Genomic DNA, 26999 nt, shown 5'->3' with positions numbered 1-26999 from the left:
AAATATCAGAAATAGGCTTAGGCATGAAAGGTATAAAATGCAACATGTCTGTCAGCATGCTGCAGAGCTGCCCTAGGCTAAGTTGCAGTCTGAATGGGACACATAGAAAACTATTGTTTCCTTTGTGTCGCTGCGGTGACTGATGTTTTACAATGCAGGAAAACGTCTGTCACCACACACTGTGTGAATTCAGTCCAATTCACTTCCCAGGGCATGCTAAACGGAGCAGCGCGGAAGTGGGAAGGTTAAAGTATTTATATAGTGTTTTATTTTGTTTTTTTAGCTTTTGATAGAATATGGAAGGATCACTACCCTTATCTACGTTAATGGATACTTTATAAATTCACTCTTGCAGTGTTCATTGCTGTATCAGTCTGCAGTTTTACTTGTACTTATCAGGAAAGCCTTTATAGCCCTGGTCAACACGCGGTCCATCAGCATTTTGTATGTGGCCTGGGGCGTCTATGGCTGTGCGGGTCGCCTACAACACTGCCAGTGTCTGACATGTTGGGCACCAGGGAGAGAAAGAAAAATAAACTGCAGCAGCATTCAAAACAAATGTCACTGCAATGTACCACACCACCAGTTGCCCATTACTCTGCACTGCGATAACGAACATTCTCACAAAACCTTTTTTTTTACAAATAAGCCTTATGCCGCATACACGCGACCGTTTTTTCCGTCGGACTAAACTCTGAAGGTTTTTCCGACAGATTTCCCAACGGAGTTCCACTGAAACTGTCTTGCCTACACACGATCACACCAAAGTTCGACCGTCCAGAACACGGTGACGTACAACATGTACGACGGGACTAGAAAAAGGAAGTTCAATAGCGAGTAGCCAATAGCTTCCGTCTCGTACTTGCTTCAGAGCATGCGTCATTTTTGGTCCGTCGGAACAGCATACAGACGATCGGTTTCCCTGATAGGAATTGATTCCGTCGGAAAGATTTAAAACATGTTCTATTTCTAGGTCTGTCAGGATTTTCGAAAAAAAAAGTCAGATGAGGCCAACACACGATCGGAATGTCCGATGAAAAGATTCCGTCTGACTTTTCCTGCCGTAAAGTCTGACCGTGTGTATGCGGCATTAAACTACTGTAGTTGGCAGCCTTGAAATAATGGTGCAGGTCTGTCTGTTTTTTTTTTAAGTTGTTTTTTATCTATAATAACGGATGCCATGGTATGACCCTTTAGACATGTAGGGGCCACACTTGAGTCCCTCTATATTTATAAAGCTGACCATAACTGCTTTATAGTATCTACAAATGGATGTTTATTGACATTGCCTTCAGTTGTAGGAAGATGCTTACAAACAATATTAAAATTCACACGAAATCCATGGCTCAGGTAATCATAGTCATTGCCACAAAAAAAAAAAAACCTCAATAGTTACATATTGAGTCAGGCAGTATTATGCATTTTAAGGTAATATATTTTTTGCAGCATTAATAAGACTAAGTAATTTAATCATAAGTGGAACATTTGACCTGAGCTGTGGCGACTGTTTTAGTATGATTAAATGAGTTCAATAATTAATGACTTCCAGGTGCAGAAACTTATGTCTGCCAATAAGCCCAATAGAAAAGCTGAAATTAATAATGCAGTGTCAGTGCCATTTGCAATTATAATCCGCTATATTGGCTGTTGTTGTGGACATAACCTTTCAGCGCTCTAGGCTATATTTACCATGCATGACAGTGTTAGTTGAAATAAAGTTGCTTTTTAAGGAGAAAAAATAAATAAATAAATAACTGCAGCTTTCTTTGGTGTCATGGCAGATGGATATTTTTAGATGCATTTGTCCCTCTGCTTAGCTGTAGCAACTCAGCCTTCAAATGATTGAATCTCACCTGTCACACAAGCAAGGGGAAAAACAATCACTGGCTAAATCCTGCCGCCTTAATCTCAGCAACATCTCCAGAATTCAACCCTTCCTGACTAATGACACCACAAAGCAACTTATTCACTCCTTGATTATTTCCCGCCTTGACTACTGCAACTCTCTCCTTAAAGGCCTATCCTTACGTAGGCTATCTCCCCTTCAGTCTATTATGAATGCTGCTGCTAGACTAATACACCTCACTAACCAATCCATGACTGATGCCCCTCTCTGCCAATCCCTTCACTGGCTTCCCCTACCCCGCCGTATAAAATTCAAAATGCTAAACACAACATACAAGGCCATCCACAATATCACCCCCAGCTACATCACCAACCTCATCTGCAGATATTGCCCTAATCGTCCTCTTTGCTCCTCCCAGGACCTTTTGCTCTCTAGCTCCCTTGTTACTTCCTCTCATGCTCACCTTCAGGACTTCTCCAGAACCTCTTCCATCCTCTGGAACTCCCTGCCCCGGTATATTTGGAGTATATTTGATCTCTCATCTTTAAGCTACTTACAGTTTTAAGCCTAGGGGTTTTTATTCTATTGTTATGATCCTTTAGTTTATTTGTTATTTTTATTTTTTTCCGCTAGTAATTATATTTCTCTCCATTTTAGAACTTTTTAATCAGTTTTTAGCAGACCCTCTTTGTAACCTCTCTGTTTAAAGCTTAACAAAAAAAAATATGGAATTTTATTTCAATGAAGATAGAACAATTCTGACCTAACTTATATATTGGTAAGGGTGTTTGGGTTGGAGCATTACGTTAGATGACCCCCACCTTGCAGCCATTACAACTCACTTCTTTGAGCCTTGTTCATAAAGCAAAACTTCACCCAAAAGGGGATGTTCCACTGTTCCTCCTCCTTACCCCCTCTTCTGTTATATTTGACACATATTTTTGGGAAGTGGGAGCGGGTATCTGGCTTTGCAATTTTGCATTGCAGGAACATGCCCTCAGTGGCGTCACTAGGTGCGGTAATACATGGTGTCACCCCCACCCCCCCACCCCCCGGCACTAAGCAGGCTAGTGGGTCGGTGTGGTTTCCCCTCCTTAATCTACCACAATAGATGGAGCTGGGATGTGATTGGGGTGATGGATGGAGCTGGAATTGGATCGGGGGGGATGGATGGCATGGGGATGGGATCGGGGGGGGGGGTGGATGAGTGGGTATGGGATCAGGGGGATGGTTGAGCAGGTATGGGATCGGTAGGTGGGTGGAGCTGGATGGGATTGGGGGGTGGATGGAGCCAGAATGGGATTTGGGGGGTGGATGGATCCGAGATAGGATCTTTGATTTGGGGGGGGTGAAAGGATATGTGCTAGGGGGTGCTTTGGGAGGGGAGAGGAATTGCGCTGGGGGGAGGGGGGTCAAACTTCAAATCTGCCCTCTCCTACTTCTAGTACAAGTCCTCTCCAACCCAAAACAAAGAGCACCCCCTAGCACCTATTCTCTAACCCCCCTAAAATCACTCCTGGCAGCATAATTGTTACCTGCCAATGTCCCCAACCACTATGTCCACCCCCTCCTCTGCAACACTCCTGTTGCATACCTCAGGGCAGGTGCTGTAGCATGGATGGTGTGCATCCACATCCTCGGGTCTTCCTCCCTGCCTGTGTACACCACGTCAGAGTCAACTCAGCCAAGGAGGAAGCTGCAGTGAGTGCAGCCGCGGCCGTGCCATGTGGAGGTGTGTGTGGGGACGGTCGGATCCTGGGCAGCCAGTCTATCTCTGCCTCACTCCCTCCTCCCCCACTCTCCCCGCAGATCGCATAGAGCAGAGGAGAGGAGGAGATCCCGGAAGGAAAGGAGGGAGCCGAGGCGGCGGCGCCCCTCTCAATGCGGCGCCGGTGCCAGTCTGAGCCGGGTGTCACCCTCTGACGGGTGTCACCCGGGTGCGGGCCGCACCCCCCGCACCCCCATAGCAACGCCACTGCATGCCCTATTCACTTACATGGGAGAGTTTGTATTTCTTCTTAATGGATCTATGCTTACTAACCATATTTTCTCAAAGTAGTAGAGATTGTAATATGCTATCATCTATCTGAGAATTGCAAAATCTCTAGAGGTACTGGGTGCCATTCACTAAAGCATTTAGGTAATCTGACACATTTTTCCCAAATATCGCATGTGATGCTGAAAATGTAAATTCACTATCCCTATATGCGGTATTCACCTAAAAAAGCAAAAAATTATACCCCCTGCCCCTCACACGTCCTTAACATCTATAACTCATCTGTGAACAGCAGAATGCAAATAAGAGAAGTGTGGGCATTAAAATGTTTTTTCTAAAAACAGCATGGAATTCCCCCCCCTCCCAATCCATGCGGGGAACCCCACGCCCAAATTTTTTTAAATGGCATGGTTTCCCCCCTGAAATCCATACCAGATCCTTGTCTGAGCATGCAGCCCAACAGGCCAGGAAAAGAGTGGTGGTGGTGGTGGTGGTGGTGGTGGGGGGTTATGGGTGAACGAGCGAGCGCCCCCCCCCCCCAAACCATACCAGGTCACATGCCCTCACAAAGCACCTTGTCCCCATGTTGATAAAAACAAGGGCCTCTTCCCCAAAATTCTGGCCTGGTAGCTGTGGGGTTGCGAGGGGTGATTTATCGGAGCCTAGAAGCCTCCTTTAACAGGGGGCCCCCAGATCCTGCCCCCTATATGAATGAGTATGGGGTACATACCCCTACCCATTCACCAAAAAAAATGTGCAAGTAAAAAAAACACTCTTATTTCACTATCATACATCTCCTATCATATTTCACTTTTCTCCTTATCTCTCTGGTCATCTAATAAATTCTTCCTCTGGTCAGACAGGAACCCCATTTAAAATAAAGATAAAGCACCCCCCAAACACAAACAAAAAAATAAACCAAAAAACTAAATAACCCCACATTTCACCGTCTAAAATGCGGCATCATCTGGGGTAACATAATAATGTGCTTAGTGTAGTATAGTGTTCAAATAAAAATCAAACTGCCCATTTGATATATGATAGGAGATTTATTATGATGGTGAAATGAGAAGAGGTCTGGGTAGTAAGCATAGATCCATTGAGAAGAAATTTGAGCGTAGAAGATTTATGAGACCTCTATATTAGTAAGATAATTAAGGATCAGAAATCAAAGAAAAATGTGGAGTGATGTCCCTAGTAGCCAGGCATTTTAAAAGTGGTCTAATGAGGCAATATAGTTTGAGAATGTGTTCTCAGATTCATTTAAAGGGGATATATAGTGCTCTTTAGAGAAAATAACGAGATATGTGATCTACGAGGCTTGTGGGGGGCCTCCTCGCCCTGCACATGTGGGGGTACCTCTTCTTTCGTGTGTGAGGCCCTACTCACAACTTGGCATATTCGAATATACAGAGTCCCTCTGTAAAACGTGCTGTCCCATGGTACTACACACCTTGCTGTTAAATGCTGCACTTAGAAGGGACACAGCTAAGCCTATGCCCTCTCCACCAGTCCAGTGTATCTCTGCCACCTCACTCCCATTGACAGAATGGGGTCCCTGCCACGCACTAGTGCAGACCTCATTAACTCCTTCTGTTCTCCTGTTCCATGCGGCTAGGTACTGTATATGGGGTCTCCGTACTGCAGGTTCTGTCCCAGTTACTTTGGGGGAACCGACCACTAGGGAGGGAGCGAGAGCACCAACCCTTTGTTACCAGAGGACCTGGTTCCCATGCCAGGTACCGCGCTTTATTGACCGACTGCTGTTCACTTCTCACCAGTTCTTGGTTACCCATTGCAACTATTCTCTTCCTCCAACTCTCACACTAACTCTTCGTAGTGGCCTTGCTTTCATACCCTATGTGTGCTATACGGGCCCTGTTCTAATATGCCATGTATCACCATGCACCCCTTTTAATGACTTCAGACCAGGCTTGCAACAGTATAAAATGCAACACAGTCCTTCTGGCTATATGATTCCATAATTGGCAGAGATCCTGATCCTCATGAATCCATGAAGCGAGGCAGACGAAGGTTGCTTCAGGCTACTTTACATCCATCATGGTGTCATGGACATTCCTTCTTCCCAAGCGGTCCCATCAGAAAGCCTTCTTCTCCCCCAACTTCTCTCTCTTCTTTCTCTCTCTCTCCCTCGAGCCCGGCCTTCTCCCTATTTATCTATAGACCAGAAAGGAAGGCAGGACCCAAAAAGCCCAGGAAACAAGCAACTAAGAGCCTAACTCTTCCCTAACCTGGGCGGTCTAATCTCACTTGCTTACAAAAACATACCTTACAGTATATATCAGGTAGCTTAATATCATTAATGTATAGGAATTCTCTCTGGTCTGACCCTTTGGGGAAATCAAGGGCATGAATTTCACAACAAATATTTTTGAATCCTGGAATGAGATTCTTATGTGACAAATAGAAAAAGAATGTGAAAAACACTACACCCCTACATGCAAATGTTGAAAATATAAGAAACATTACTCTGCAATTCTGCATAGACATGAATATAAGGGATGCATGTCATACCTGTTATGCAACAAATACATGCGAAATACTGGATTCAAGGTAAAAGAAATGTTTGTAACGTATAACAAAATCTTCTATAGAAATAAAAAAACATGGGAGAGTTTGACAGGCAGTGCCACCTGCTGAACTCTGCGTGTAGCATTAATACTGCCATTAAGCATGGCAGCCATGGCATGTGTACGACCCCGAGCACCACCATGTAGTGACAGTTAAAAACGCAAATCAACCGATTGTTTTCACCACCCTCTGGCCATCTGTGTGAAAAAAAGCATTACACATTTCTATTAGACAGCATAGCTAGTTTGATGACCTCACTTTTGCTTACTACAGGTAAGCAATACAGCCTGGTCTCCCCTCTGCCCCAGCCTGTGACTCAACAGGGAAGGCACAGCACACATATGTGTTATGACTGGGTTCAAGCTGTTCTCTATTCCTGTCAAACTATTCCTTGCCAGCTCATTTACAATATAGCGGGGACGTGCGATGAGGTCAGTGGCGAGAACAATAATTCAAGTTCCTCTGTAACTCTTAAACATGTAACCTGTAAAAAAATTTAAAGTGTTACCTATGGAGATTTATAAGTACCGAAGTTTTGCGCCATTCCACAAGTGTGCGCAATTTTAAAGCGTGACATGTTAGGTATCTATTTACTCGGCGTAACATTAATCTTTCACATTATAAATTAAAAATGGGGCTAATGTTAGTTTTTTTTTTTTTATTATGCATGAAACTGTTTTTTTCCCCCCAAAAAGCGTTTAAAAGAATTGCTGCGCAAATACCATGTTACATAAAAAGTTGCAACAACCACCATTTTTTTCCCCTAGGGTGTCTGCTTAAATAAATAAATAAATGAATGCAATAAAAAAAAAATATATATACACAGGGGACGGAAAGTATTCAGACCCCCTTAAATTTTTCACTCTTTGTTATTTTGCAGCCATTTGCTAAAATCATTTAATCATTTTTTTTCCTCATTAATGTACACACAGCACCCCATATTGACAGAAAAACACAGAATTGTTGACATTTTTGCAGATTTATTAAAAAAGAAAAACTGAAATATCACATGGTCCCAAGTATTCAGACCCTTTGCTCAGTATTTAGTAGAAGCACCCTTTTGATCTAATACAGCCATGAGTCTTTTTGGGAAAGATGCAACAAGTTTTTCACACCTGGATTTGGGGATCCTCTGCCATTCCTCCTTGCAGATCCTCTCCAGTTCTGTCAGGTTGGATGGTAAACGTTGGTGGACAGACATTTTTAGGTCTCTCCACAGATGCTCAATTGGGTTTAAGTCAAGGCTCTGGCTGGGCCATTCAAGAACAGTCACGGAGTTGTTGTGAGGCCACTTCTTCGTTATTTTAGCTGTATGCTTAGGGTCGTTGTCTTGTTGGAAGGTAAACCTTCGGCCCAGTCTGAGGTCCTGAGCACTCTGGAGAAGGCTTTCGTCCAGGATATCCCTGTACTTGGCCACATTCATCTTTCCCTCGATTGCAACCAGTCGTCCTGTCCCTGTAGCTGAAAAACACCCCCACAGCATGATGCTGCCATCACCATGCTTCACTGTTGGGACTGTATTGGACAGGTGATGAGCAGTGCCTGGTTTTCTCCACACATACCACTTTGAATTAAGTCCAAAAAGTTCTATCTTGGTCTCATCAGACCAAAGACTCTTATTTCTCACTATCTTGGAGTCCTTCAGGTGTTTTTTAGCAAACTCCAACCGGGCTTTCATGTATCTTGCACTAAGGAGAGGCTTCCGTCGGGCCACTCTGCCATCAGGCCCTGACTGGTGGAGGGCTGCAGTGATGGTTGACTTTCTACAACTTTCTCCCATCTCCCGACTGCATCTCTGGAGATCAACCACAGTGATCTTTGGGTTCTTCTTTACCGCTCTCACCAAGGCTCTTCTCCCCCGATAGCTCAGTTCTCAATTCTGTCTCTGAGCTCTTCAGGCAGTTCCTTTGACCTCATGATTCTCATATGCTCTGACATGCACTGTGAGCTGTAAGGTCTTATATAGACAGGTGTGTGGCTTTCCTAATCAAGTCCAATCAGTATAATCAAACACAGCTGGACTCAAATGAAGGTGTAGAACCATCTCAAGGATGATCAGAAGAAATGGACAGCACCTGAGTCAAATATATGAGTGTCACAGCAAAGGGTCGGAATACTTAGGACCATGTGATATTTCAGTTTTTGTTTTTTAATAAATCTGCAAAAATGTCAACAATTCTGTGTTTTTCTGTCAATATGGGGTGCTGTGTGTACATTAATGAGGAAAAAACTGAACTTAAATTATTTTAGCAAATGGCTGCAATATAACAAAGAGTGAAAAACTTAAGGGGGTCTGAATACTTTCCATCCCCATTGTGTGTGTGTGTGTGTGTGTGTGTGTGTGTGTGTATATATATATATATATATATATATATATATATATATATATATATATATATATATATAATGTTTAGGGGTTTTGAGCACCGGTAATTTCCTAGCAAAAACATTATGATTTTTACATGTAGGAGACAAATGTCATAAATGGCCTGGGTGGCAAGGGGTTAATTACCATTAGTAAGTAATATACAAATAATTATTATATATTGTTTTTAAGGTTATCTACTATATTTTCAAAATCTGTACTCAAGCAGGTGGCTTAAGGGACAAATTACTGAAGTTTGAAGTTATAACTTCCAACCAGTAATTTCACAGTAAATAGATAAATAATAAATTATTATGTTATAAAATATAGCATATAAATATATGATTTAGCTTGAATATAACAGTACCTTTTCAACAGAATCAGTTTCCTCTTAACTGTGTGAGAAAATCATGGGATTGTGGGTAAATCTTATACACATAAACACATGTTTAGAGGGCTGGGCTGGAAGGGAACATTTGTCTTTTAGACACATGCCCCCTCTATGACACTGCAGTGAGAGATGTGCCTCCACTGCAACATTTTTTGGACAGCTGGGGCTAATGGTACTTTAACATTGGTTCAAGTCCCCAAGCTGTCCATTGAGCTCAGTGCCTCAGACAAGAAGTGAGGAGAGGCACTGTGAGCTCAACCTCTCAGACTGCTGCAGAGTGTGTCAGCTTGTATTTAAACTGGCTGCTCTGTATGTAGCTTCTGACAGGCTGCGCAAGAAACCCCCGTATCTCCAGAACCATAGGTCGAAGGAGAATTTTTACCAGTGGTGGGGTATGTAGCCTAAGTCCTACCCCACCACTGGTAAAAATTTGGGGTCTCTGTGACCCCAGAACCCCCGAGCTACGACCCTCAAAGCTCAATTTTTTTTTTCACCCGCCTCCCCTGACTGCACGTCCCTGCAATATAGCACACCTAAATGGCTCCTAGTACCGCCCCTCCCTCTCCCAGTCTGAGTGTTACTGTGCGGGGAATAACAGGAGGCCGATGCAAAGCCACAACTAGGCACTAACTTCAGCTATATTTGAAGATACATTTATTAGTATTTCTGGAACTTTAGCCAATCAAGAAAGAGTTTGATGACAGTATCAGAACCTTCTGATTGGCTGCAGTTCCAGAATTTACAAATGGTTGCCAGTTACAATTACAACAGAGCGCAGTCAATAAACGGCTGACTGGTGCTGATTAACTCATATTGGTTCTCTCGCCTTGCACCACTGTGCAGCCTCAGCAATGCCGGACGGTGCATAGGACAGGGCTCGGATCTGTGGGATATTAATCAAAATTAAGGGCAGTTCCCAGTATGATTTAGTTTTGTCAAAATGGCTAAATTGTCATGGTTATGAAGTAGAAAATATAGTATAAAGTACCATTGCTGCAACACCTTTTTTTCAGCTTTTTCTTCATTATCCAGTTTTCAGCAGCAATGTATATAAAATAAACACTTATTTCATTACGAACCTCTCCCCCTGGTGGTTACTTATCAAACTGACTCTCTGGAGTGAGGAATTTTAGCAGTTCTTAAATGCTAAGGTCCCTATATATATTAGGGCTGTTACTGATTAAAATTTTCATGTTCGATTAATCGATTTTTTTTAATTGATTAATCGACTAATTTCAATTAATTATAACGCACATACAGATCCAACTACTTTTAGCTGATCTCCTTGCATTACAACTCTGCATTAGTCCATTAGTCAGTGGTAAATGTGGTATACACTATATACAATCACCCGACACTAGTTAGTTTCCACAATCCATGACTTAAAGAGGAGTTCCCATTTAAAAAAAAAATTAAAAGTCAGCAGCTACAAATACTGCAGCTGCTGACTTTTAATAATCGAACACTTACCTGTCCCAGGGTCCAGCGATGCAGGGGATAGAAGCCCCGCTCGTCTCCCCCTCCATTCGGCGTGATTGGCCGCTCAGTCACCTGGGACCTGTAATGTGTTGCAGATGATTGACAAGAGGGAGGGGACAAAGCTGAGTCCTTCCTGCGCCGAGGGGAAGTGATGTCACCAGCTCAGGCACTGAAGGAGGCAGACTACGAGGGATCCCCTAGCAACAGCCATTTAGAGGGGAGTTTAAAAAAAAAAATCCAAATTTTTTTTTTTTTTTTTTAAGGTACATTCATGCATTTTTTTTTTTCTGGGTGGAACACCACTTTAAATTCACAGTTCGCAAAAATATATTTAAATTCAAACTGTAACACTGACGTAAGTCGGACATAGCGGGGCATGGCTAGAACGTCACACGTCAATCAAAAGCAATCGCCGCCATCATGGCAACAGCAGAAGCCATCCACACGGCAAAAATATCACAGCTTATCAGCCTCTAAGGACAACAATGTTAAAAAAAGGAGGTTATCAAATTTGCCTTCACTTAGCTCACTGAATGATCCCAGTTAACCACATCCATATTTACCATCACTGTCCAGGCTGTCCGGTGACGTCACGGACATCGACGTCACTGGACTCCCCCCCCCCTCCTTTGTTAGCAGATGGAGGCACTTGGGAAAGGGGGGAGGAGTCCGGTGATGTCGATGTCCGTGACGCCCGGAAGCCGGTGGAGAGGTGAGTGCCAATCAAAAGAATTTTGATCGATCAAAAAAATTAACGATTAATCGAGGAATTAATCTTTAATTCCCCCAGCCCTCCAAAGGAGTCGGTAAGGGGCAGTCTATTCATAGGTGGAGGTACCTTTCTGTCACCACATTTTCCCGGGTGATAAGGACGCATGTCATACATCGTTTGGTTGTCTGTTACTCTCTCCTTTGCCAAGATCACTTCACCCCAATGAACTTTTTTCACTTTATGCATTTTTGCAATTGGACTTCTTATGTTTATTGATTTTAGGATTTCGTTTTTTTCTCAAGAGGACTATTCAACTGTCATTTCACTGCGAATTCACTTTGTATGGATGTACTGTGACATACTGAATCAGAGCATGATCCCCTCCCTTCGGAGACTGGGTCGTAGGGCAGTATTCCAATATTATAACGACCCCAAACACACCTCCAAGATGACCACTGCCTTGCTAAAGAAGCTGAGGGTAAAGCTGATGAACTGGCCAAGCATGTCTTCAGCCCTAAACCCTATTGAGCATCTGTGGGGCATCCTCAAACGGAAGGTGGAGGAGCGCAAGGTCTCTAACATCCACCAGCTCTGTGATGTCATCATGGAGGAGTGGAAGAGGACTCCAGTGACAACCTGTGAAGCTCTGGTGAACTCCATGCCCAAGAGGGTTAAGACAGTGCTGGAAAATAATGGTGGCCACACAAAATATTGACACTTTGGGCCCAATTTGGACTTTTTCACTTAGGGGTGTACTCACTTTTGTTGCCAGCGGTTTAGACGTTAACGGCTGTGTGTTGAGTTACTTTGAGGGGACAGCAAATTGACAATGTTATACAAGCTGTACACTCACTACTTTACATTGTAGCAAAGTGTAAATTCTTCAGTGTGTCACTTGAAGAAGATAAAATAAAATATTTACAAAAATGTGAGGGGTGTACTCAGTTTTGTGAAAACTGTATATCCTTTCACTAACTTGAGCAGCACAGTATTATTACATATACACAGATGATTAAAGGTGGCAACAAAGTATACCAACTGGTGGGAGCACTTATAACCCTTTCATAGGATCACAAGGGTGGGGGGGACCCCAGAAAGGGAATTGGAAGAGAGGGGTGAAGGAGAGATCAGGAGGAGGGAGGGAGAAGAGGAAGATAGGGAAAAGAAAAAGGCAGGAGAAATGAACTAAGGGAATTCTGAACATATACATATAATGCCCAATAAGGAAGTATGGGATTCCAGCGACCAAAGTGTACTAGGGATAGGGTTTAGGAGCCAGAGGCATTGATCCAAGCATTCCTAATTTTATCTGATTTTTCCAGGCAGTTCCTACTTCATAAGTCAATCTATATAAGAGTAATAAAAAATGAACCCTTCCATACTGTTTGAAATACCAACCCCACCGTGCAAATCAATTGTAGTTTACGAATAACCCCTCATAACTCAATGTGCCAATATGTCTAAAAAAGTGAGAACTGTAATGCCCCGTACACACGAGCAGAATTTCCGTCGGAAAAATCTTGGATGGTTTTTCCGACGGAATTCCGCTCAAGCTTGCCTTACATACACACGGTCACACAAAAGTTCTCTGAACTTTTGACCGTCAAGAACGCGGTGACGTACAACACTACGTCGAGAGAATGAAGTTCAATGCTTCCGAGCATTGTTTCCGAGAATGCGTGGTTTTTTGAGCGTTAGAATTGTATAGAAAAAAAAAGAATTTTTCCGTCGGAAAAATAGAGAACCAACTCTCAATCTTTTGCTGGCGGAAATTCAGACAGAAAACGTTGGATGGAGCATACACACGGTCGGAATATCCGACCAAAAGCTCCCATCACACTTTTTTTTACGGAAATTCTGCTCGTGTGTACGGGGCATAAGGCTTCATGCACACTGTATTTTATTGATGCTTTTTCCTCCTACAGGAGTTTAGCAGCAGGCAAAACACAGTAAAAAGCTGCATTTTTGCATGCGTGTTCATGCACTTTCTCGCATTTGGCACTACTACATTCTATTGGTCAGAATTATGGCCATTAGAAGGCATTATTGTGGGACTGCGCCTAAACACACCTAGCATTAATGCGTGTTTATGTGCTTTTGAGTGTTTTTTATGCACAAAAGCTCCTCTCCTGAATGCACAAGTGATGGGTTTTTTATGCCCCTAAATGCCCCTTCCTCTAAATTCCTCTAAACTCCTATTGATGCAAAGACACATAGGTTGACATGGAGGGGTGTTTAGAGGCAGGAAAAAAAAACCTCATACCCCTGTAAAAGCATTTTTTTTTTCAAAATTTCAGCTCCCCTATGTACCAATATAGCATTCATGTACTTATTTATTATTTTAATAAAATAGCTTTCCATTAATTCTAGACAGGCTTACCTCGCTCTCTTCATAGCTGTACAGAGTATGTGGCACCATCAGAGGGCACCCTATCCCTTCCAGGGTCAGGAGTCATATTGAAATCTCCCAAAATGATAATGTTGTCAGTGGAATTAGCAGTATACAGTGCAATCATTTTATAAAAAAGCCTAATTGAGGCTGGAAGAGGTACATAGAGGCCCACAATTACCACCTCAATACTTTTGATAACAGCATGAAGTACAATATAGCAGCCATCTGGGTCTAACCATGGGTGTATTTACTGCAAGCTTTGCATGGGGCAGCATTTTTTTTTTTTTTGGGGGGGGGGGGGGGGGGGGCGTCTATACGGGGATGATGGCATCACCCCAGTATTGTTTTTTAGAGCCTATAGAAAGGGAAGTCCCCCACTATGCCAACATCCAATAAGTATATGTAAGGATTGAGAAGAACTCTCAAAGAAAAAGGGACTTTGCAGGCACATCATGAGGCAGTGATTATACAAAAATTCATTGGTTAAAAAACATATAATCATGACACAACACCCGCACGGGGTCAACAGATACCCAATACATCAAACATGAAGGTAGGATCCTTTCATATAATAAGTAATAATTTGTAATTATATCAATAGTTATATCTGTTATTGAAAGTATGATTCACAAAATCCTCCACGCTTGCTTGTTAATGTGTTTCGCAATTTAGTAGCTTCCTCAGGACACTGGGTAGGTGCTGATAGACCTTCAATTGCAATATAGGGAGACACCACACATCACAGACTACAACTCAGCAACCAATTCTCTTGGGGACACAATTTTGCTGTTCAAGATAGTAAATATCTGTATATAAACTCCCCAATGGGGGTAAGCAATGAGGCATATACAAAAAGAACCTCATATAAATGGGATTTTAAGGGCAAAATTAATTAGTAATTACTTAGTACGAAGTAATTTTGCCCTTAAAATCACATTTATATGAGGTTCTTTTTGTATTATTTAGGGATGGTGGCAATTCTTCACACCAATTTCTGAGAGTCTATTTGTTTAGCAATGAGGCATATATAGCCTCCACCAAGACCAAGGCTCCTGATAGATCTAATAACAATTAGCTATATGCGCAGATTAATGCAGGAACAGAGGTGAGGAAGGCCACCAAATTCCAGTCACCAAACAAGGGTAGGTATCAGAGATGCACTATATACCTCTCTGGAGTATAAACTCCTGGGACATGTTTATAAATACAAGGGTAGCATTCATCATTTGGTAAAAGAACCTCACAGCAGGAAGTAAAAGTATTCCTTGTATTCAGTGTTTGCTGATAGGATCCAAACCGCATACCCTTAATGGGGTGAAGGTGCCTTCACTCACAGCTCCGAATAGCACAGGTGTCTCTTGGCAGTATCCTCAGCGGTGCAAAAAATGCACCATCTTCCCATCTTGCACTTGGAGTTTTAGAAAAAAGAGCATACATACAACATTCATTTTGTACTTTGTCCCATGTTACTAGGTACTCATTAAGCCTAGTTATGAAGTTTGTCTTGCCCCCTTCCCCTCCCCACATGACAAACCCAACAACAGCTTGGGAAGCAACGGATCCATCATAACTGCTACTTGTCTTGGCTCAGAGCACTTTCCTGGGACAAGCTGCTGCAAGGAGAAGTGCAGAGAGACGGGAGCCTAACACAATCCTCTCGTTCCCTTGGCTAGGATAAGTGCTCTGAGCCGAGAAAAACTCCAGTTGCAATGGCTCTCCTTACAAGCTGGATTTCCCACATGGAGAGGGAAGAGGGGCAGGTTGGACTTTATAACTAAACTTAGGACGCACCGCGTAACATGGCAGAAAGTAATATATGCTGTATATTTTGTCCCATGGGAGGTCAGAACAATGTAAAACATTTGCTGATAGGTATTCCTCCCACCCTCTTTTTTATAAGCCCTGCTAACTTTGTGGCAGGTTCTCCACAGTTTACATACTCACCTACCCAGAGGATCCAGTGTTGTCCTGTGAAGATCCTCTTCTCTGCATCCACTGCTGGAGTCCTGCACCGCCATGTTTGTGTGTGACATCATCAGGAAGCCCCCCGATAACGTGTCACTAGCCCCGCTCCCCTCCTCTGTGAATGGAACACTAAAGCACAGTGCACTTTATGCGCCTAGGCGCATTACGTTTATTGGCGTGGGACCGCACCCTTTTTCAGAAGAAAAAGGGTAATCAAAGCAAAAAATGAAGGAAGCAGAGCAAAGGAGGGATGGACAGTAGAAACTTAATTTGAGGGTGAAGATACACTTTAAATACTGGTCTTAATTGAAGTGCTGTCCGTCACTTTAAGTAAGTAAGCTTCAGCACTACATGAAACATGTTAATATCCTGTTGAAAGCATTTTAATGACTTAATTTTAGTAATTTGTATTGTCTTCGGTATTGGCATAGATTTCCTGCGAGTGTTCTAGTTCTTACCGAAATCTGTAACATACCAAATGGCTTAAACATGAAAGTGGCCATGACTGTGGCAGAGATGTTAGATAGCCACTGTGGAAGGAAGGATGTGAGTGTATTATTGTTCTCTCAGAAATGTTACATACTTACGGTACTTTCTCCACAGAGCTATAGCCATAGGTTTGCGCACAGGGTGTGCCTGGGCACACCCTAATCACCCTGTGTGGTGCAGATTCCCCCTGTTTAGACTCCTGATTTCATCAAGGCCCCCTAACGAGGCTCCTAAAAAAATTGTAAAAAAAAATGATTTAAAAAATAAAATTGTAAAAAATAAAATAATAAAAATAAAAACTACTGACACAATCCACTAGCCTACTGACACCAGTTTCTGCCCTAATGACACTGTCCGCTGCTCTACTGACATTGTCAGTATATATACACATGCACACATGTATGTGTTTTAGCTTTGGGGTGCACACCCTAATGCAATAGGCTGTGCACACCTATAGCCCATGCAAGGCCTTTATCCCCTGGCTAGGCTACATAAATGCAAAAAATATAAATATTAAATATGTATTTAATGCTTATGAATCAGGTGACATTTTTTTTTTGCCCACACTGTGACATTTGTAAAATGAATGGCAGTTGCGTTATATCTGATGCAGAGGCCAATATAGATATACAGCCAAAAGAGGAAACAGTTGTGACTGGTTACATTTACAACAAGCAAGTTGCAGTGAGACAGCAGACAGAGAAGTCATGTTTAACCAAGACACAGCTATAATTAGGGAAACCTTTCTGTGATATTTCATTATCTGCTGCTACCTAAGGTGAATACTAATATAAACTCTCATCTTCCTTAACTGCTAGGATTCCTCTAGTGGTTTCTAACAAATCTCTAATTACTCATTCTTATAGCTCTATGGGATACATAAGTCAACAGACAATGGTGATGCAAGAAGTGAGATCAGCCATATTCTCTCTGTGTTCTGGTTTCCTTCCACAGCCGAGCAAGCTTACTACTAGGATAACTGATGCCTAAATGCATTGGCCCTGTGTATGTTTGTACTGAGATTAGTGTGCTAGGGACATTTAACTGTAAGCATTTTCAGGGCCACGGCCTGATATAAATTATTCTTTGTATGTTGTATAGCACTATGAAATATCTGGGTGCTATATAAATGCAGAAAAAAACTGTGTGTGTGTGTGTGTGTGTATATATATATATATATATATACACACACACACACACAATATCTCACAAAAGTGAGTACACCTCTCACATTTTTGTAAATATTTTATTCTATCTTTTCATGTGACAACACTGAAAAAATTACACTTTGCTACAATGTAAAGTGGTGAGGCGAAGGCGTGCGCACAGGGTGTGCCGGGTGTGCCCAGGCACCCCCTAATCACCCCATGCGCATTAGTGTTATCACTCTGTGTAGCAACAGGAATGTGGGAAAGATCTCCCTCTTACCAGTTCTGCCATAAGAGAAGTGTTTATGCTCTTCTCTTTCACTATGCCAGCAGGGAGATCAATGTGCTGGGGTCATATATATGTAGATACATACACATGCATGTGTGTTTGAGCTTAAGGGTGCACACCCTAATGCATTAGGCTGCGCACACCTATGTGGTGAGTGTACAGCTTGTATAACAGTGTAAATTTGCTGTCCCCTTAAAATAACAACACATAGCCATTAATGTCTAAACCGCTGACAAAAGTGAGAACACCCCTAAGGGAAAATATCAAAATCGGGCCCAATGTGTCAATATTTTGTGTGGCCACCTATTATTTTCCAGCACTGACTTAACCCTCTTGGGCTTGGATTTCACGAGAGCTTCACAGGTTGCCACTGGAGTCCTCTTCCACTCCTCCATGATGACATCACGGAGCTGGTGAATGTTAGAGACCTTGCGCTCCTCCACCTTCCGTTTGAGGATGCCCCACTGGTGCTCAATAGGGTTTAGGTCTGGAGACATGCTTGGCCAATCCATCACCTTTACCCTCAGCTTCTTTAGCAAGGCAGTGGTCGTCTTGGAGGTATGTTTGGGGTCGTTATGTTGGAATACTGCCCTGTGGCCCAGTTTCCGAAGGGAGGGGTTCATGCTCTGCTTCAATATATAGTACGTTGGCATTCATGATTCCCTCAATGAACTGTAGCTCCCTAGTGCTGGCAGCACTCATGCAGCCCCAGACCATGACACTCCCACCACCATGCTTGACTGTAGGCAAGACACACTTGTCTTTGTATTCCTCACCTGGTTGCTGCCACACGAGGTAGACACCATCTGAACCAAATACATTTATCTTGGTCTCATCAGACCACAGGAAATGGTTCCAGTAATCCATGTCCTTAGTCTGCTTGTCTTCAGCAAACTGTTTGTGAGCTTTCTTGTGCATTATCTTTAGAAGAGGCTTCCTTCTGGGATGACAGCCATCCAGACCAATTTGATGCAGTGTGTGGCGTATGGTCTGAGCACTGACAGGCTGACCTCCCACCCCTTCAACCTCTGCAGCAATGCTGGCAGCACTTATACATGTGTTTCCCAAAGACAACATCTGGATACAATGCTAAGCACGTGCACTCAACTTCTTTGGTCGAACATGGCAAGGCCTGCTCTGAGTGGAACCTGTCCTGTTTAACTGCTGTATGGTCTTGGCCACCGTGCTGCAGCTCAGTTTCAGGGTCTTGGCAATCTTCTTATTGCCTAGGCCATCTTTATGTAGAACAACAATTCTTTCTTTTAGATCCTCAGAGAGTTTTTTGCCATGAGGTGCCATGTTGAACTTCCAGTGACCAGTATGAGAGAGTGAGAGCAATAACACCAAATTTAACACACCTGCTCCCCATTCACACCTGAGACCTTGTAACATTAATGAGTCATATGACATCGGGGAGGGAAAATGGCTAATTGGGCCCAATTTGGACATTTTCACTTAGGTGTTGTTGCCAGCAGTTTAGACATTAATGGCTGTGTGTTGAGTTATTTTGAGGGGACAGCACATTTACACTGTTATAAAAGCTGTACACTCACTACTTTGCTACAATGTAAAGGGTAATTTCTTCAGTGTTGTCACATGAAAAGATTAAATAAAATTTTTACAAAAATGTGAGAGTTGTACTCATTTTTGTGAGATACTGTATATACACTGTTCAAAAAAAAAATTTAAGGAATACTTTTTAATCAGAGTATAGCATCAAGTCAGTTAAACTCCTGGGATATTGATCAGGTCCCTTAAGTAGCAGAGGGGGTTGTTAATCAGTTTCAGCTGCTTTGGTGTTAATGAAATTAACAACAGGTGCACTAGATGGGCAACAATGAGACAACCCCTAAAAACAGGAATGACATTTTTTTTCCCTTCTCCTCTTTTCTGACTGTTTCACACTAGTTTTGCATTTGGCTAGGGTCAGTGTCACTACTGGTAGCATGAGGCGATACCTGGACCCTATAGAGTTTGCACAGGCAGTCCAAATCCTGCCATTGCCAGAAGGGTTGCTGTGTCTCCCAGCACAGTCTCAAGAACATGGAGGAGATTCCAGGAGACAGGCAGTTACTCTAGGAGAGCTGGACAGGGCCGTAGAAGGTCCTTAACCCATCAGCAGGACCAGTATCAGCTCCTTTGTGCAAGGAGGAACAGGATGAGCACTGCCAGAGCCCTACAAAATGACCTCCAGCAGGCCACTGGTGTGAATGTCTCTGACCAAACAATCAGAAACAGACTTCATGAGGGTGGCCAGAGGGCCTGACGTCCTCTAGTGGGCCCTGTGCTCACTGCCTGGCACCGTGGACCTCAATTGGCATTTCCTGTTAAACACCAGAATTGCCAGCTACGCCACTGGCACCCTGTGTTTTTCACAGATGAGAGCAGGTCCACCCCTGAGCACATGTGACAGATATGAAAGGGTCTGGAGAAATAGCGGAGAACGTTATGCTGCCTGTAACATTGTTCAGCATGACCAATATAATATCCATAGAAGAATGCACAGACCTCTACAGGCTATACAGTGGCACCCTAACTGCCATTAGGTATCAGGATGAAATCCTTGGACCCATTGTCAGACCCTACGCTGGTGCAGTGGGTCCTGGGTTTCTCCTGGTGTACAACAATGCATGGCCTCATGTGGCGAGAGAATGCAGCCAGTTCCTGGAAGATGAAGGAATTGATACCATTGAATGACCCCCATGCTTGCCTGACCTAAATCCAATTTGAACACTTCTGGGACATTTTGTTTCGGCCCATCCAATGCCACCAGGTTGCACCTCAGTCTGTTCAGGAACTCAGTGATGCCCTGGTCTGGGAGGAAATACCCCAAGACACCATCTGTTGTCTCATTAGGAGCATGCCCGGACGATGTCAGGCATGCATACAAGCACATGGGGGCCATACAAACTACTGAGTACCATTTTGAGTTACTGCAATGAAAATTCTGCAAAATGGACTAGCCTGCTGCATAATTTTTTCACTTTGATTTTCGGCGTGTCTTTGAATTCATCCCTCTGTAGGTTGATAATTTTCATTTCCATCAAACAATGTGGCATCCTTTTGTTCCTAACACATTACCCAGTCCATATCAGTATAGATATCCAGTATGATATTTTTCCCCATTGTGATCTGATATGTTTTCAAAGTGTTCCTTTAATTTTTTGATCTGTGTATACTGTATATACACTATCAGAGGCATAATTAGAACCTTCAGGGCCCCGGTGCAAAAAAACATGAAGAGCCCCCTGACCTCTGGCCAGGGCCCTTCCCACTGATCCCGGGGGCAGCAGGACCTGGATAGAAGGGGCGTCATATGGAGGAACAAATCCCCTCCATTTTCCTCCTGCAGCCACTGAATGCCTATGGGAGTGCACCATTGCAATTGTGACCCCTGTAGTTACTCCCCTGGGATGAGTGGCAGCGGTGGTGGTGGAGGATGGGATTAGTGGCAGCAGTGGTGGTTGGGTGGGGATAGGATCAGTGGCAGCGGTGGTTGTGGTGGGGGGATATGATGAGTGGCAGCGGTGAGGGAGAGATGGGATGAGTAGCAGCGGTGGGGGGGATGAGATCAGTGGCAGCAGTGGTGGTTGGGTGGGGATAGGATCAGTGTCAGTGGTGGTGGGGTGGATGGGCTGAGTGGCAGCGGTGAGGGGGGATGGGATCAGTGGCAAGGGTGGTGGTTTTGGGGTGGGATCAGTGGTAGGGGGGATTGAATGGGATGAGTGGCAGAGGTGGTGGGGGAATGGGATCAGTGGCAAGGGTGGTGGTTGGGGGGGATGGGATGAGTAGTAGCGGTAGGGGGCATTGGATGAAATGAGTGGCAGCGGTGGTGGGAGGATGGGATCAGTAGTGAGGGTGGTGGTTGGGGAAGATGGGATGGGATGAGTGGTAGTGGAAGGGGGGGATTGGATGGGATGAATGGTAGTGGTAGGGAGGATGGGATCAGTGGCAGGGATGGTGGTTGTGGGATGGGATCAGTGGCAGCAGTGGTCGTGCCATCGCGATGGTATGGATCAGTGGCAGTAGTGGTCATGGTGGTGTGGGGGGGTGGATTAGTGGCAGCAGTGGTGGCGTGGGGGGTATCAGTGGTGGTGGTGGTGTGGGGGGTATCAGTGGTGGTGGTGGGATCAGTGGCAGTAGTGGTGGTGTGGGGGGGTTATCAGTCGCACTAGTGGTGGTGCGGGTGGGTGTATCAGTTGCACTAGTGGTGGTGGTGTGGGGGGGAATCAGTGGCAGTAATGGTGGCGGGGGGTATCAGTGGAAATAATGGTGGTGAGGGGATATCAGTGGCACCAGTGGTAGTGGGGTGAGGGGCAATCAGTGGCAGTAATGGTAGTGGGGTGGGTGGAATCAGTGGCAGTAGTGTGGTGTGGGGGGGAATCACTAGCAGTGTTGATGTTGAGGGATGGGATCAGTGCTACTCACTTGCAGATCACTTGGCTCCTCCTCCATGCTAGGTTTTGTTTGGGCGGGCAGAGAGAATGGGCAGGGCCTGTGAGTACCCATGAGTGCGGGCAGAGAGAATGGGCGGAGCAGTCTGGGGCTGTGCAGTGTGCCCGTGAGTGCAGGTGGGAGGATGGGCGGAGCGGGCAGAGAGGATGGGTGGAGCGGGCGGAGACTGTGCAGTGTGCCTGTGAGTGCGGGTGGGCGGAGCAGGCGGGAACTGTGCCCGTGAGTGAGGGCGATGAGGATGGGCAGAGTCTGTGCAGTGTGCCTGTGAGTGGAGAGGATGGATGGAGTGGGACGGGGACTGTGTGCCCCTTGAATGACCAGTGTACTCCTGGGCGGCGGCGGGCCCACCTACAGTGGCAGAACTCAAGGGCCAAGTCGCACTTGCGACTGCTGCGACCCTGGTAATTCTGCCACTGTACACTATATTGCCAAAAGTATTGCGACATGTGCCTTTACACACACATGAACTTTAATAGTATTCCAGTCTTAGTCCGTAGGGTTCAAAGTTGAGTTGGCCCACCCTTTGCAGCTATAACAGCTTCAAATCTTCTGGGAAGGCTGTCCACAAGGCTTAGGGGTGTGTCTACGGGAATAAAGGAAAGGGGTGGTCGGCACTCAGGATGACATCCAAAATATGCAATGTACAATGTACCTCATACTTATTCACAAAGGGGGGGTGACGGGTTCTGGGGGCCCCCTTGTTGATTCTGATAAGCCCTCTGCCTGCAGACCCCCACAACCACTGGCCAGGGTTGTGGGGAAGATGCCCTTGTTCCCATCAACTTTTTTCTATTGCTGGCAATGTGTTTTTCTTTTACTCAGCTGTCAGTGGGAAAGCCTGTTGACAGCTAATGACTCATCCGGATGCAGCGGCCATCTTCCCGTCCCCGCCCCCTAACAACCAGCTATTCACTGTGCCCTGCTTGGGCGAAGCTTTGTCCAATCAGGGCTTAAAATGAACTGTGCAGCAGGCAGTGCATTGTGGGGAGCTTGGCAGGCGAACATCCCACCAACCGACTCGCAAAATCGGGTGATCACTGAACAGACAATGTTCGGGCTGAACTTTTGCTCGGCCCCAACAGTTCGTCCAACGCTAGTCAGGAATATGCAGCTAAAGATTGGTTACTTACAATGTGTAGTGAGTATTGAACCAGATTCAATGAAGGCAACAGAATGCACTACAGTATTGCTGTGGTTCAGTTTGGCATCACTTGGTTTTTTAATAAGTCAAGCAAGCTGGAAAGCTTACCATGGGCACATGTTAAGTAAAGATAACATGGCAACAGTCTATCAGGTTTTTATCAAATTGCAGCAGTCTATAGCAGTCGCTTTTCTCTGGCAACCAGTCTTTAACAGTCTCTTATAACATGGATGCAGTTTCTAATAAGACATGCACTCCTGAACCCAGCACTAGGAAGAAGATGCACTACTTTCAGGTGGAGTCATCTCCGCCCAACAGGTTAAGGTTAGTCCCGGCCTGCTCCTCTGATATGACATCATTCCCAGGCCAGGAAGAAAGAGTGGCAATGCACCAATGCTCAGGGTTATTATTGCTGAAGCTGACACCAATGCAGGTGGTTATTATTGTGGGAAATGGTACCAATTCTGGGGTTATTATTGCAGAAACTGGCACCGATGTTGAATGTTATTTTTTTAGAATTGCTAAATGTTTTGAATTAATTAAAAGAGAAGTCCAGGATTTAAAAAAAAAAAACACTTACACTCAACTAGGTGGATGCAGCATTGACCGATGCTGCATCTGTCCCCAGTCGGCTCTGTCGTAAGAACTGAGCAATCGAACACCACTGATCTCTCAGCTCTCCCCCTCCGCAGAGAGCGGAGGGGGAGAGCAGAGAGCCATGACTGTTAGTCAGCGGCTGTCTGCTCTCCCTTCCAGCATTTACTGAAGCACTGAGCTGTTGAGGAGGAAGGAGGGACTGGCTCAGGCTCCAAGCAGATTGCTGAGAGGCTGCTCCAAGTATCTGGCTGGATCCTAACTATATGGTCGGGATCTTTCCCGAGCCTGGACTGGCTGAGTGACATCAGCCAATAGCAGGCTTTAGCCCACTGTTGGATGAAAATGGGTCATAGGAGTGCAGAACGACTGCAATTCTGTGATCCATAGAAGTATAGCCAAAAAAACTTTGGTCATACTTCTTCTTTAAAACCCATTTAGTTTATTTTGTTTTAAATATTTTCTTGTCTTGAAATGTCACACATTCATTCGTCATAAACCAGGAAGGGGTGCAGTTTGGCATTTTCTGGTGACCCTGGTCACCAGATGACCTTGGCCTAGCACTTGTTATGGGTACGTTGGGTTGGGTTAAAATTCTTGCAGGTTGAACAGCAAACTGAAGGTTGTGGGTCATGGGATGGGTTGAGTGTGGAGGTACAAAAGCTTATGTACACTGGTTTCTTTTCTAGGGCAAATAAAAAAATGTAGATCCTCCTGTATAAGTGAAGGCAAAACTCCTGGCAGACAGCTTAATTCACAGTTCATATACAGTGCATACTGTATATGGTAACCAATGCTGCCAATGAATCGGTATTTTGACCAGCCATTCTTGAGACGCTGTTTTTGTTTCTAATTTAGCATTACTACTTCCTGGATCAAAATCACTGCTTATTGGATAGAGGTGAAGATGTTGATTCTTTGTTCTGTGATGAGGCTGAGAGGTCACATAGATAACTGCATTGATTAACCAGATAATAACTGTGTCACCCATATGCTAATACACGACACATTACAGGTGTATATATCACAAGATTGATTGTAAATAATTACAGATCAATTATAGAGCATCAGAAAAGAGTGCATTTACAATTTTAGAAAGTACTACATATAACTGTCCTAGCATCCCTTTAGGGCAAGCACGGCCACCCAGGTCTGTTTTTCTATGCTGGGATGCGCTCGGTGACATCATCAGAGCGCGCCGATTCGCACATGTGCACTGGCCGGCCGGGAGAACGGGCGCCATTTTGACTATGGGCAAATTGTGCTTTTTTTGTTAGTAATTGAGAGGAAGGTCCAAGAAAGAGACTTTTCTCTCCAGAAGATACTCAATGGGTTTGTTTACTAAAGCTGGAGAGTGCAAAATCAGGCTCACTTCTGCATAGAAACCAATCAGCTTCCAGGTTTTATTGCCACAGCCTAATTGAACAGGCTGAGGTAAGAAGCTGTTTCTATGCAGAAGTTAGACTGATTTTGCACTCTCCAGCTTTAGTAAATAAACCCCAATGTGACAGTAGAGGATGTGGTAGCGATAAATCCATGAAGTAAAAGAGGTAGGCATTTTGACCCCTCCCCCCCAACTTCATGTTTTTTTTGTTTGTTTGTTTTTTATTTCATTTTTTTTTAGATAGATAGATAGATAGATAGATAGATAGATAGATAGATAGATAGATAGATAGAACTTTTGTTAGCAGAATTTATAGCAGATGAAAAAAAGGGATGATTGAGGAGAAAAAGAGGGACAGTTGGATTCTGATTCAAAGGAGGAACTGTCCCTCTAAATAAATGACAATTGAAAGTATTTATATTCTGTTACACATCTGTCTGTTTCTGGTAGTTCCAGTGGAAATGCTCTTCTAAAGCTCATTTACATGACAATAAAATTGGTTTATATGAATTACTATCTGATTTACTGTAAGCAAGCTTTGCTACAAATGAACTTTGATTGCTTTTATTTTACAGGATGATTACCAGGAATATGAACCGGAAGCATAACATCCCTCAGCCCTGGACCCAGCCACCAGCAGCATCAGCACAAAGATAGCTATAATAAAAATAATAAAAAATCTCCCCTCTCCTCTGCCCTATCCTTCCCGAGAGGAGTGTGAAGTGCACCCCCTCTTCTCCCAAGAAGTGAGCTCTTCCTTCACTACACCTCCAGAAAGCCTCATGTGAAGTGATTTCATGTACGGTAATCCTTAGCGTTGAGTCATTAGTCCAAACAAAACTGGTGTTTAAACTTAAAAAAAAAAAGCCCTTTGTAATGTATGAACCCATGAATGCATTGTATTTGTCTTTGCAGTCCTTGTGCCCCCAGACAATTATTTCTGTTTCCCTCCCAGAGAATAATTTCCGGGGGCTTTTTTGGTGGATTTTGTCACTCATAATTATTTTGTAACCTTCTATTTGTTTTGGTGTGTAAGCTTGTTCTGTGGCAGGGGGGCCTGCAACCCTCTGCAACTGAACCTGCGGGTATTCTGCGTCTACCAATATAAATAAAGCATGTTTTACTTTTTATAAAGAGAAGGTGGAAACACCAACAAATGTTTTTTCCCACTAAGCGGCTGCCGTGATTTCTCACAAAGCTGGGTAGTCGTTGAGATAAGGGAAAATCACACAAAAAAAAAATGTAGCTGTGGATGAATGACCTTTGACATAGTTTATTCAGTGTTCTAATGTGAATTTATTTTGCTGTTTTTTTATACATATATACACACATATCAACGAATATATAAATGGTTTAACTTATTTGTGACTGTTCTGTAAAACAGATTAAAATCTGTGATATTCCATGCAGAATCTTTTCAATGTCATTGTGTTCCAAATAATTTTGCAAAAGGAATAAAAAAAGAAAATTAATTAAAATCAGACCAATGTTTTGAGTTTTTGAAATGTTATTGGCAACACCACTAATGATTTGGCAATTGGGTGGGAAATGACTGAAGATCTTGCGGGGTCCTTGGCAATCTACAAAACAAGGGAGCACCATATTCCCAGAATGTATTATGCCAATACACCTCCAAATGCTCTCCCTCTACTTTCAATGAAGGAAGACTTCTGGAACTGGCACTTCACAAAATGGTTTCATGTTCTGTTATGCCGCGTACACACGGCCAGACTTCCTGACAGAAAAAGTCCGATGGGAGCT

The 26999-nt window shown here is 43.8% G+C and overlaps 1 protein-coding gene across 1 annotated transcript in view; it reads left to right on the top strand.

Annotated features, from left to right (window-relative positions):
* The window catches only part of SNCB (synuclein beta), a 139231-nt gene extending 112512 nt beyond the window's left edge, over positions 1–26719 (top strand). The window contains exon 7 of the mRNA XM_073620463.1: positions 25814–26719. Coding sequence (XP_073476564.1) covers positions 25814–25846 — 33 coding nt within the window. The 3' untranslated portion in view covers positions 25847–26719. The remainder of the gene's footprint in view (positions 1–25813) is intronic.
* Positions 26720–26999: the final 280 nt, after the last annotated feature.

The sequence above is a fragment of the Aquarana catesbeiana genome, linkage group LG03 (assembly GCF_042186555.1).
Source record: "Aquarana catesbeiana isolate 2022-GZ linkage group LG03, ASM4218655v1, whole genome shotgun sequence".
Taxonomy (NCBI): Eukaryota; Metazoa; Chordata; class Amphibia; order Anura; family Ranidae; genus Aquarana; species Aquarana catesbeiana.
This window is presented reverse-complemented; position numbering and strand designations above follow the sequence as displayed.